The 13467-nt window shown below is 36.8% G+C and overlaps 1 protein-coding gene across 10 annotated transcripts in view; it reads left to right on the top strand.

Annotated features, from left to right (window-relative positions):
* Ube2u (ubiquitin conjugating enzyme E2 U) overlaps positions 1 to 13467 on the top strand; it is a 104843-nt gene that overhangs the window by 25742 nt on the left and 65634 nt on the right. For 7 of the 10 annotated variants that reach the window (XR_007105867.1, XR_007105843.1, XM_047531307.1 and 4 more), the window contains one exon: positions 10737 to 10818. The exons of 2 other annotated variants lie outside the window; for them this stretch is intronic. Coding sequence is in view for 6 of the 8 variants with exons in the window: in XM_047531307.1 (XP_047387263.1) it covers positions 10737 to 10818 (82 nt within the window). In the remaining 2 variants the exon portion in view is untranslated. Of the gene's footprint in view, positions 1 to 10736; positions 10823 to 13467 lie in introns of those variants that run through there. One more of the 10 variants, XM_047531579.1, reaches the window with a different exon arrangement.

The raw sequence follows: 13467 nt of genomic DNA, 5'->3' as shown, positions 1-13467 counted from the left end.
CAGCCATCCTGTTGACATGTGTGTTCTGAAGCTAGCAGTGACTTCCTAAGATTCAGGGGTAACTGAGTTCATCTCTCAAACTCTCATCAGCTATGTTCTTCTGGATTTATATGACACCATACAGCCCTGATTTTCTTCTCTCTAAGCTCTCCTCTGCCTTTATCCTTAAAAATAACTTCTTCTAGTGCTCGCCTCGCAAGCACAAGACCCTGGGTTCAATCCCCAGCACCGCAAATAAATAAATAAATAAATAAATAAATAAATAAATAAATAACTTCTTCTTTCAATGGTTTCTACCCATTTTCTCTGCCATGTTTTGCATTAGCTTAAAGCCATATCTTAAGCCAGACCCCTCCTCTGAATCTACATGCATATTTACAACTGTGCTTTGGACATCTCACCTACATACATTATAAGCAGATCATATTTAAGATGTCCCAAAGTGAATTCATTCTCTTGCCCCAAAACCTATCTTTTCTTCTTAATTCCCTCTCTTGTTCAGTGTGAGATCACTGTTTTTGTATTTTCTTGCTGAAACCAGAATGTTTTTATTCCTCTCAGTCTCTCTCATTAAACCTTGTGAGCACTGCCTTAATTTGGAGTCTCTTTAATCTTTCATCTCATCATTGTGACAGTTTCCTAACTGTTGCAAAAAATTATTACTTAGTTTTAGAATTAGGGCAAAAAAATAGTATTAAGATTAGCAAATACCCCCCCAAAAGTAAGATAAATAACTTTTAAGAAATCACATATTCTTTCAGAAGGTTGGTTACTAATCATTTTGTGATTATACATTGCTGATTATGATCCTCACTTACTCATAGATTAGTGGTGGAAAATAATGTAAGGTGCTTTCAAGTTTCTTTTCTTTTCTTTTCTTTTTTTATTTTTTTATTCCAGTGTTAGGATTGAGCCCTGGGTCTTGCACAGGCTAGATGAGCACTCTACCACTGGACTACAGCCCCATTCCAAAATTAGCATCTTTTTTTGTTGTTATGCTGGGGATGGGCCCTAGAACCCTGAGCATGCTGAGCAAACGCTGTGCCACTTCAGCTATGGCTCTTTAAGATACACAGATTTTTGGGGCTGGGGAGATAGCTCAGTCGGTAGAGTGCTTGCCTTGTAAGCACAAGGCCCTGGGTTTGATCCCCAGCACCAAAAAAAAAAAAAAAAAAAAAAAAAAGATACACAGATTTTTAGCAAGTCTCTCTGTATAAAGAGTTTCATTATTAGCCAGGCACAGTGGCACACGCCTGTAATCCCTGTCTCTAAATAAAATACAAAATAGGGCTGGGGATCTGACTCAGTGGTAAAGTGCCCCTGAGTTCAATCCCCAGTACCAAAAGGAAAAAAAAAAAAAAAAAAAAAAAAGAGTTTCATTAGTTCTGATGCTAGAGTGCATGAATATTTAATTTCAAAGATTTGTGATCAGATGCTACTTAGTCACTTTAGCAAACATTTGAGTACCTACTACATATGAGGCACTGAGGAGATTAGATGCATTTCAGGGGCAAAAACCCTTTACTTGAACAAACATGGTGGTAAGAGACATTAGCTGACACACTCTTCAACCAAAAAACAAATTGTTATAGGATGGTGTTTACAGAATGATATGTAAATATATAGGGCACTTGGAAACTCCAAACTGCTAGAGAAAAAAATGATAGAAGCTCATGCCACACCTTAAGGAGATGTGGGAATGACTGTCTTGCAATAAAGAATAATTGAAAAGTGGAAGGAGATAAAAATGCCCTCCTGACTGTGGTTTCTTCCTCAAAGGAGTTTGACCCCCAGATTTTTAATTTTGTTGTTTCTACATCTGTCACCAACTGACTACATAATCCAACTCTTGTTGTAAAGGCAAGAGTTGGTAATGGTTGTCACTAGGCCGGAAGAATTTCTGAGACTTTGAATCTAGCAGTTGGTGCAAGATTTCAGTCCCCCTGCCTCTGCTTACCCCATGGAATTGTTAATAAAACTGTTTCAAGAGCTCGCCTTCAATAATAACCAGCACTTAATTTAAAAAATTAAATGTAAACTTTACATGTGCTGCTGGCCATTTTGTCTTTTGATAGTTCAGCTGGATGAGATCCAACACTATCTTTTTTAATGGCCTAATTTCCTGGCAATAATAATGATGAAGCTGGTAGATTATAGAATGCTCCTTCAATGACTCAGAAATGAAAGGGAGACTTCTAATAACTTCATTTTCTTCAGTTATATTCTTATCACTGGTAAGATTATTAAACTCTTGTGCATACTTTTAAGAGCTGTATGTTTTACGAATGATGAGTAGTTATATTTTTATTTGGGGGTCTAACATTTTTCCATACTTTTGTGCCACAAATATGTCATTGATGCCATAATAAGAAGTTTGTCCTGGCATAACACAGTTTATAGAATGTGCCCACCTATATTGTGTTTCGAATCACCCCAATCTATTAATCTTTTATTCATTTATCCAAGCAATATTCATCAAACACACATATGGCATGCACAGTGGTATATCAACCCTACGAATTAGGCATTATTATTATTATTATTATCCTGTTTTACAGAAAACCAAGACCAGGAGAAGCTAAGTAATTTAACTAAGGTCATACCTTGGAGGGAGAATAACATACATTGATAAGGAAGGTAAATTCTGGAGCCAGATTACTAGGGTTTAATCCTGGCTCTGCAATTTACTAGCTGTGTGACATTGGGTGAGTTTCCCACTCTCTTTGTGTCCCAGTTCTCATTTACAAAATGAGAATAATCACAGCACATACCTCATAGGATTGAAGCATTTACAACATGCCTAGCACATGGTGCTCAATAAATGTGCCTATTCTTAATTAAGAAGGCTGTGATCCAGACATTGGAGCCGTATCCTCTGACTCCACATGTGTTACTCTATCACACTACACTGTCTTTATGACAGCAAGTTATCTCTGCAGAGTATGAGATTTAAATTCAATCTCTGAAGTACAGGTAAAACTTTTATTAATCATTATAATTTTTAGTTCATGATCATAGGCACTTGTATAGGAAAGTGAACCAATGACCCACTGTTCTCTGTCCATCACTATAGAATGGCTAATAAAAGGTTTGGCAGAGAACAAACCAATACATATGGTTGTGGGCAACAGCTCCTTAATGACAGAATATGATCCCCATAAGGAAATGTTTATGTTAGAGGAAAAGAATTCCCTCAGACAAGTGTGCTCTATAATATCGAGTGTAGGCATCCCAAAGTTTGTTTGCTGTCATCCGGACAAACCAAAGGGCCTGAAGCATCAGGCCTTCAGGTGCTTGCCTTCCCCCTAGGAGACTTTGGTTAACTTTGAATCTTTGAGCCTGCAATGAGGGCAAGCATCTCCCAAACGCATTTAAGTGCAAGAGGTAGTATGTCTGCTTCCAATGCAGTGGTTCTTAGTCCTGACTGCTCATTAGAACCACCTGAGGAGCTTGTAAAAATTCCGACATAAAGGGCACACCCTGTACCAATTCCATTAGGATCTCTGGGAGAAGGACCAGGCAGTAGTCATTCTTTAAAGCTCCCAAGGTGACTGCAATGCAGACTGGGAAGGTTCTGGTGGGAAGAGTATGATGTCAGACGTTAGCAACTCAGGCCTGTCCTAGTTAGCCACAAAACAGACAAGCGAATTCAGGTTCATCTCTCAGCTCCTTGTTCCTCGTCTTCCAGGTCTACTGATGGACAAAAACATTCCACCCTGCTTTAATTTGCTCTATGATTAGCATAAGATAATATGTGTGAAAATAAAACATGCTGAAGCAAGTCGAGCTGTTATTTTCCTTGAATGTGACACTCTCCCAACAGGCAGAGAATCTCAGGTCAACTTCCACAAATGTTGGACAGAAAGGGTACCATGGAAACACCCATGGGTAGCGAGGATACCCAGCACCACAGAAACACACAAACACATGCCAGAGTGGAAACAATGCCCAGTAATCCTTAGAAGGAACCACAGAAAATGAACCCATTGTGGAAGTAATTGAGAGGATGCTTTTCAACCACAGATTGTAAGACTGCCAGAGGGCAGGATGTGGTAGGAAGGAATTTCAACTTCTAGAACGTCTGCTAAAATTTCACTGATCCTTTCTCCTTTGTTTCTCTGCCATTCTCCTGCCCTCATTCCTTCACCGTTTCCTCCAGTCAGCATCCTTCATTGAACATCTGTATCTAGACAGCTGACTATGTGTTGGGGATATGAAGATACAGACTGCGATAAGCCTTTTGAGGAGTTCACAGGCAAACAGTAGGAGATGAGTGAAAGATTACAGGGATAAGATATGAGAGTCACTAAAATAAAAGTGTGTACAAAGTACTGTGTGTGAGAGAAAGCAATGAAGAGAATGAGTCAATGATATAAGACTGATGGGACTCTTCAAGAAAGATGACCTTGTGATTTGGGATTTTATAATACCTAAGGAAGAGACTGCTGGCTATACATATTCAAATATGAAAAGTAGGCAAAATTTTTCAAAAAAGAAAAGATATGTATTATTCTTGAATAGAAACCTCAAAAGGAAATAGCATTCACAAGAGATTAAATTTAAAATTTTGACCAAACATAATGAAGAGTCCCAACAAGAACATTACAGACATTTAGCAATGTCTGTTTGTTCACCTGTAAGTGGGTATTAAAATGGCAATCATTACATACCTACTCTACCTATGCCCAGCACAGAGTAAAAATTCTAGTAATGTTAGTTATTATAATTATCTAAAGAAAATTATAATCCCTCACTAAGAACTCTGAGAGACTTTCTTTAATGGAAAGGAGGAGAATATATCCAAATATTAATATAAAAAGTATTAAAGCCTATAAGAATATGTATGTATTTTTGAGGCGAGAAAAGAAATTTAAAAATAGGAGCATTGCTGGTGAAAATCATGCAATTTATTAGAAGAAAAGAACTGTTCAATTTAAATCTTTCTTTCCTATCAATGGCAAATGTCATCAAGCTAACAGAAAATATTAATCATTGTTAAAGAAGGGAGTCCCAAGCCAGGTGGTGAGGTGCATGCCTGTTATCCCAGTGACTTGGAAGGCTGAGACAAGAGGATTGTAAACTTGAGGCCAACCTCAGCAACTTAGCAAGACCTTTCACCTATCACTGTAGCTCAGTGGTAAAGTGACCCTAGGTTTAATCCCAGTACCAAAAAAAAAAAAAAAAGGAAGCCCCCAGATAAAGGCAAAAATGCTGAAGAGCATCTAGCTGGTTCAATAGTTCAACTATAAACTCAGAATAATGATAAGGAAATGATAGATAGATAGATGAGTCTATGTGAATATGTGATATGGATTAATATAATTTCTTTTCTTTGAATGACAATTCTTTCTTTAATAGAACATCTTAATCTAAGCAATGTTAAAAAAAAAAACAAACAGGATTGTGATCATTTTCCAGTTTTAAATCTTCTTTACAGCATGTCAAAAATTCCTGCATATAAAACTAATTATTAAAGGATGCAACTTTTACATTCCTTTTATTCATATATTCTTTGAAAACATCAAGGTAGAATTACAATGTTTAGATATCTTTCAGAAGCCCACAATGAAGAAACATTGCTGTTATTTGATTCTCTTAAGAGTATGGTTATTAAAGATCTTTCTTCTAAAATAGGAACTTATTTCAGAATAAGAAATAATTGGAATTTTCTTTTTTCCCCATTGGTATTATGTTCTATTTTCAGAAAATTTTATTCAGGTCCTTCATTATTTCTTAAATTCTACATTTGAATTTCCCATATATTTTGGTTTTAGATATACATGACAATAGAGTGTATTTTGACATATTATACATGTAGTATAACTTATTCTAATTAGGATCCCATTTTCGTGGTTGTACATGATGTGGAGTTACACTGGTTATGTATTCATATATGAGCATAGGAAATTTATATCCTATTCATTCTACTGTCTTTCCTATTCTTATAACCCTCCCTTCCCTCCCTTCCTTCCTCTTTGTCTAATCCAATGAACTTCTATACTTCCCCTCTCTACCCTCCCTTGTTATGGGTTATCGTACATATCAGAGAAAACATTTGGCCTTCGGTTTTGGGAACTAGTTTATTTCATTTAGCATGATATTCTCCAGTTCCATCCATTTACCAGTAAATGCCATAATTTCATTCATTTTTAAGACTAATATTCCATTGTGTATATATAAGACATTTTCTCTATTATTCATCTATTGAAGGGCACCTAGATTGGTTCCCTAACTTGGCTATTTTGAATTGAGCTGCTATAAACATTAATGTGGTCTTGTCACTGTAGTATGCTAATTTTAAGTCCTTTGGGTATAAACCTAGGAGTGGGCTAAATAGGTCACATGGTGGTTTTATTCCAGGTTTTCTAAGGAATCTCCATACTGCTTTTCAGAGTGGTTGCCCCAATTTGCAGTCCCACCAGCAACTTATGAATGTACCTTTTCCCCCACATCCTGGCCAACACCTATTGTTGCTTGTATTCTCAATAATTACCATTCTTACTGGAGTGAGATGAAATCTCAGTGTAGTTTTATTTTGCATTTCTATAATTGCTAGAACATTTTTTCATATATTTTTTGACTATTTGTATTTCTTCTTCTGTGAAGTGTCTGTTCAATTCCTTCGCCCAGTTATTGATTTGGTTATGTGTTTTTTTGGTGTTCAGTGTCTGTATATCCTGGAGATTAATGTTGTATCTGAGGCGTGTGTGGTAAAGATTGTCTCCCATTCTGTAGGCTCTCTGTTCATGTTCTTGATTGTTCCCTTTGCTGTGAAGAAGCTTTTTAGTTTGATGCCATCCCATCTATTGATTCTTGATTTTACTTCTTGTGCTTTGGAGTCTTATTGAGGAAGTCTGTCCCTGAGCTGATATGATGGATAATGGTGCCTACTGTTTCTTCTTGTAGGCTCAGGGTCTCTGGTCTAATGCCAAGGTCCTTGATCCGCTTTGAGTTGAGTTTCGTGCAGGGTGAGATATTTCATGTACAAATTACCAAGTTCTTTTTTTTTTCTTTTTTTATTGTAAACAAATGGGATACATGTTGTTTCTCTGTTTGTACATGGAGTAAAGGTGTACCATTTGTGTAATCATAAATTTACATAGGGTAATGTTGTTTGATTCATTTTGTTATTTTTTCCCTTCCCCCACCCCTCCCATCCCTCTTTTCCCTCTATACAGTCCTTCCTTCCTCCATTCTTGCCCCCCTCCCTAACCCTAACTCTAACCCTAACACTAACCCCTCCCACACCCCATTATGTGTCATCATCCACTTATTAGCGATACCATTCATCCTTTGGTTTTTTGAGATTGGCTTATCTCACTTAGCATGATATTCTCCAATTTCCTCCATTTGCCTGCAAATGCCATAATTTTATCATTCTTTATGGCTGAGTATTATTCCTTTGTATATATATATATATATCACAGTTTCTTTATCCATTCATCAACTGAAGGGCATCTAGGTTAGTTCCACAATCTGGCTATTGTGAATTGAGCAGCAATGAACATTGATGTGGCCGTATCTCTGTAGTATGCTGATTTTAAGTCCTTTGAGTATAGGCCAGGGAGTGGAATAGCTGGGTCAAATGGTAGTTCCATTCCAAGTTTTCTAAGGAATCTCCACACTGCTTTCCAGAGAGGCTGCACTAATTTGCAGCCCCACCAGCAATGTATGAGTGTACCTTTCTCCCCACATCCTCGCCAACACCTGTTGTTGCTTGTGTTCTTGATAATCACCATTCTAATTGGGGTGAGATGGAATCTTAGGGTGGTTTTGATTTGCATTTCTCTTATTACTAGAGATGTTGAACATTTTTTCATATGTTTGTTGATTGCTTGTAGATCTTCTTCTGTGAAGTGTCTATTCATTTCCTTAGCCCATTTGTCGACTGGGTTATTTGTATTCTTGGTGTTGAGTTTTTTGAGTTCTTTATAGAGTCTGGAAATTCGTGCTCTATCTGAAGTATGAGTGGCAAAGATATTCTCCCACTCTGTAGGCTCTTTCTTCGCATTGCTGATAGTTTCCTTTGCTGAGAGAAAGCTTTTTAGTTTGAATCTATCCCAGTTGTTGATTCTTGCTTTTATTTCTTGTGCTATGGGAGTCCTGTTGAGGAAGTCTGGTCCTAAACCGACATGTTGAAGATTTGGACCTACTTTTTCTTCTATAATCTGCAGGGTCTCTGGTCTGATTCCGAGGTCCTTAATCTATTTTGAGTTTAGTTTCGTGCATGGTGAGAGATATGGGTTTAGTTTCATTCTGTTGCATATGGATTTCCAATTTTCCCAGCACCATTTGTTGAAGAGGCTATCTTTTCTCCATTGCATATTTTTGGCCCCTTTATCTACTATGAGAAAATTATATTTATTTGGGTTTGTGTCCGTGTCCTCTATTCTGTACCATTGATCTACCTGTCTGTTTTGGTGCCAATACCATGCCGTTTTTGTTACTATTGCTTTGTAGTGTAGTTGCTGTTCTGGTATTGCGATACCCCCAGTTTCATTTTTCCTGCTAAGGATTGCTTTAGCTATTCTGGGTTTTCTTATTCTTCCAGATGAATTTCATGATTGCTTACTCTATTTCTGTAAGGTACATCATTGGGATTTTAATTGGAATTGCATTGAATCTGTATAGCACTTTTCGTAGTATGGCCATTTTGACAATATTAATTCTGCCTATCCAAGAACATGGGAGATTTTTCCATCTTCTAAGGTTTTCTTTAATTTCTTTCTTTAGTGTTCTGTAGTTCTCATCATATAGGTCTTTCACCTCTGTTGTTAGATTGATTCCCAAGTATTTTATTTTTTTTGAAGTTATTGTGAATGGGGTAGTTTTCCTAATTTTTCTTTCCAAAGATTCATCACTTATGTGTAAAAATGCATTAGATTTATGAGCATCCAATTTCTTAATCACACTAGGTTTTCAATAAATTTGATGTGAATTTGATCGAAGACATAGGTTTATAATTAACCACAAACTTATAAGCCAGTGGTTGTAATGTGAGTTCAAAAAAACAACTAATGCTAATTAAGGTGACTTTACATAAGTGTAGTGCACAAATCAGGGGAGGTAGTAATTTCACTTATATATTTGCTATTCATATTAAATCAAGATCCTGATCCAGTTCTGGACATTTTTTTTTCTTTTTGGTGCTGGAAATTGAACCCAAGGCCTCATCGCATGCCAGGCATGTGTTTTAACCCTGGGCTGCACCCGGAGCCCTGCACGTGAATTTTAACAGGAACATTGACAAAGTTCACCATCAGAATGGTGAAGACATTGGTCTCTAGGAAATCATGTCCTGAGAAATAATTGAAGGAGCTGAGACTTCCTTGAGAGCTATCTTCAAATATGGAAGGCTCTGTCCCATTGCAAGAGGAACCATCCTACTCATTATTTCTCCAGAGGTCAGAGATAGGACCCGTGGTAATTTGCAGCACTCAGATGAAAGGAGGAAATTGTAGCCCTTATTATGTATCTGCCAGAAGAATGGGCAGCTTCCCAACAACACAGTGGAGTGTTTTCTGTCATTGGCAAAGGTCAGAGCTGGACGAATATGTTTGATAGTCTTGCTTTGTGAAGGATCAAGATCTGTAATGTCCCTTCCAACTCCAATATTTTATTTTTCAACTTCAGTACTAAATTACAAACTTGTTAAACTATGATGTCTGTGGTTTTTATGAGACATCTTTTATTTGATATGCAGGTCTCACAGTGTTGCCTAGGCTGGCCTCTAATTTGCAATCCTCCTGCCTCAGCCTCCTGGGTAGCTGGAATTAGAGAGATACATGCCACTGTGCCTGACTATATGAGTTCTCTTAATACTGTCTTTATTACTATTGCCAAAAATAAAATTTCGACAAATTTAATGACCTGATTGACTTTAGTTAGTGATTCACAAAACAGATAGCATCTCTTCTAAAGAATAAATAAGTGTTCCACTGGACATGGCCAAGCAGGTTGATTTTACAAAGCAGCTAGCACAGGAACAGGGAACAATAATGCCAAAAGGAGATTGGGCTGAGCATGCTGGTGCATGCCTGTAATCCCAGCTACTCAGGAGACTAAGGCAGGAGGATAACAAGTTTGAGGCCAGCTGGGGTAATTTAGCAAGATCCTATCTCAAAAAATAAAATGGACTGGGGCTGTAGCTCAGTGGTAGAGTACTTGCCTAGTGTGTATGAAGTCCTGGATTCAATACCTTAGTACTACAGAGGGTGGAAAAGAAGATAAGAAAAAAGGTTACCTTCACACTGCAGGTTCGGATTGACTGGGTCCCTTCTGAGTGGTTCTGTGGATCTCTGGTTTTGGTTGAGGGGTGGAGCTAGTCAGTTTGGGAATTTTCCTGCTTCCTCAAAGTTTCAGTTTGATTGTATAGTACGGAGCAGGAGTAACTGTATTTTGGCTTGGTCTGTTGGGGCCTAGTGCAGGAGCTCAACCCAAAACAATGGTCTCCCATAAATTTTATTTAACAACATAAATGATATATAAACAAATGTCATTATAATGAAAACAACTTCTAGTTCATAACCTGCTTATTTCAAACAATGTCGAATATTACAAAGTTCCAATAAAAGGAAGAAATTGGAAAGTTTCTGAGCATTGTAACATGATTTGATCTACATGGTATATGTTATTGCTCCATATCAACTTAATGAGAAGTGAACTATTTTCAACTTTTAACTCTGATTAAAGAATCTATGCATACACAGCTCCTTATTTTAATACTCTAATTTCAGTGCTTGAAGATCCACAGTTCATTGGACAGTATTATAAATGGAAGAAAACTGATCTACAACATCCTAAAGAATGGAAGTTAAAGTAAGAAATTTCAAATGCCTTGAACGGCATTATTCTATGAACTTGAAATTTGCATGATTCCACTTTCTATTATCTAACTGAACCATCAGAAGAAACTCTTGGAAATAACAACTTAGATCTTAATGCCTAAAAGCAATAATAAAGTAGCATTTCTTCCTTTCATATGAACCCAGGTAGGGAACATCTTTTCTCTCTATTGGCTGCTGAAGATGGAGAAAGGATGTCAGCCACAGTGAAGAATCGCGCAATACCCTCCCATCATTTCTCTTATTCCCACCCCTCTTATTCACATCCTTATCAACATACAACTTTATAACTTAGAATAGTAAAAGAAAAAAACTGTTTATCATTAATTAGTCTTTCTCCCTTCTCCTAGCTCCAAGCATCTTTTCTTCTTCCACAGATTTCTCACTTAGGAACCACATATATTAAATCTAATGAGGAAGTGTGTAGTAAAATGCAAAAAAAAATTAATATGATATCTTTGGAATCATTGATCTTAGACCACACTAAGGAAGGGAATTTAATCTCATCTTTGGTCTTCTGCTCCTGAAGGTAGCCAATCTGCCTCATCATGCCCCGGAAAACAGATCCCCCTCCATGCCCTGAGTGAGTTGTAGTCATTACTTACTCTGGCGTGTCTTTTTTCAAGGTACTCAATGAACATGCTACATAAAACCAGGTGAAAGATCCGATTTTTAAAATTTACTTCATTTATCTTTTATTTCACTTACTCTTCAACTTAATGTTGGCAAAGTGCTTTCTTTTCCAGATGGACATGCAGGAACTATAGAAGTAATGGACTATATTTTGAATTTGTGTCAAAGTTGCAATTCTTTTTTAAAAATATATATTTTTAAAATTGTAGATGGACACAGTACATTCATTTTATTTCTTTATCTTTTTATGTGGTGCTGAGGATGGAACCCAGGGCCTCACACGTGCTAGGCAAGTGCTTTACCACTGAGCCACAACCCCAGCCCAAAGTTGCAGTTCTTATACTTTCTAACCATTTAACATCCTCGTTCAGATTGGGTGTTTTAGTTGGAGTTTTTCTTTTTAGGTGACCTCTGCAACAACTTATCTTCAAGCCAAAGCAGAGGAAAACTTTTGCATTAGTTACTTTTCTGCTTTCAGGATAAATTATAGGCAGAAGAAAAGTTCTTATTAGGCACAATTTGAATGAGTACAAGTGTTGTTTTTTTTCCCCTTGAAGACAAGTTTCAAATTTCTTTTAGCATTGACGAAACCTACTTAGAATATGAGGTTAATTTTGCCTTGACATGACTTCCTTTTTTATTTCCTTTAACAGAGCTGCTCTGTTTTATTTGTTTGATCACTGATTCATTATGTAATGCCAGCATCCCACAGAATCCAAAGATTTAGAAAAAGCAGGACCATGTCATTTTCAACTTACTCACTCACTTCTACATATGGCAAAAACAATTGTGAGCTGTTTGAGTGCTAGAACATTCTTCCAAGTACATTATTTTGAAGTTACAGGTCAAGTTATCATGTGCACAGTGACCCTGTCAGAATAAAACTCTCACACCTTATGCCATCTGGTGGTTGATAAGAATATATTTAGATCAAATGATGCTTCTTATGAATTTTTTCTTTTTTTAATTATGTTTTTATTTTTACAAACTGCATTTTGATTCATTGTACACAAATGGGGTACATCTTTTCGTTTCTATGGTTGTGCATGATGTAGATTCATACCATTCGTGTAATCATACATGTACATAGGGTAATGTTTTTTGGAGTTGATTAGTCAAAAAAAAAAAACTTCCAATAAAATTTTTAAAAGATACTTACACTTTATTGTCACATAAATATTTCAGCTTGCCAATGTGTAGAAGTCAGTAAAAATCTAAAGAATGATAAAATTAGATTTCAGATAACAAGTCTTGTGTTTATCGAAATACACAAGATATGACAAAGTAGTCAATTTATAGAGACTTAAATAACAAATATGTGGGGAATCTATGCAAGTGAGTCATTGGTCTGTTTGTACTCGCCATTGTGCATCTCTGCTTTAATATGTATTTGAAAATGCTTTCCTTGCACTGACATTTCCTGCTTAAGAAAAACATTAAAATGCAAATTGGGAATATTTTATTTGCATAGTGTAAAGAAAAAAGACTTTTTCTCTCTCCTGCCACTGTTCTGTCTTCCCCCTATTATCCTACCCTACCTTCATCAATCATTTCCTGATTCTTAAGCAACAGGAAATTTTTCTTACTTTTATTTGGGGATATAAGATCTCTTCCCCATTTATGCCTTCTACCTGAGATAAGTTTCTCAGCAGGTTCTTTACTGGTGACCTAGAATTAGGATTTGGCCTGAATTAAAAAATAGGGTGTAGAGTGCATTAAGTTCAGGGCACTGGAGTAAGACTGCCTGGATCTGAGTCCTGGCCCTGCCAATTACCAGCTCTGGGACCTTGAGAGAGTTATCTGACTTCTTTGACCCTCAGCTGATTCTGTTAGACAGTAGTTGATAAGTGTACCTCTCCTACAAAGAGGCTGTGAGGAATATATAAATTAATACATGTAAATGCTTCAAACGGTGTCTGACACATGGTAGGTATTCATAAGATGTGCCTTTTTTGATGTGGCCCTACTTCAATTCACAGATGGAAAATCT

The sequence above is a fragment of the Sciurus carolinensis genome, chromosome 1 (genome assembly GCF_902686445.1).
Source record: "Sciurus carolinensis chromosome 1, mSciCar1.2, whole genome shotgun sequence".
NCBI classification, from domain to species: Eukaryota; Metazoa; Chordata; class Mammalia; order Rodentia; family Sciuridae; genus Sciurus; species Sciurus carolinensis.
Note: the sequence above shows the minus strand (reverse complement) of the source record. Positions and strands in the feature narration are given on the sequence as shown.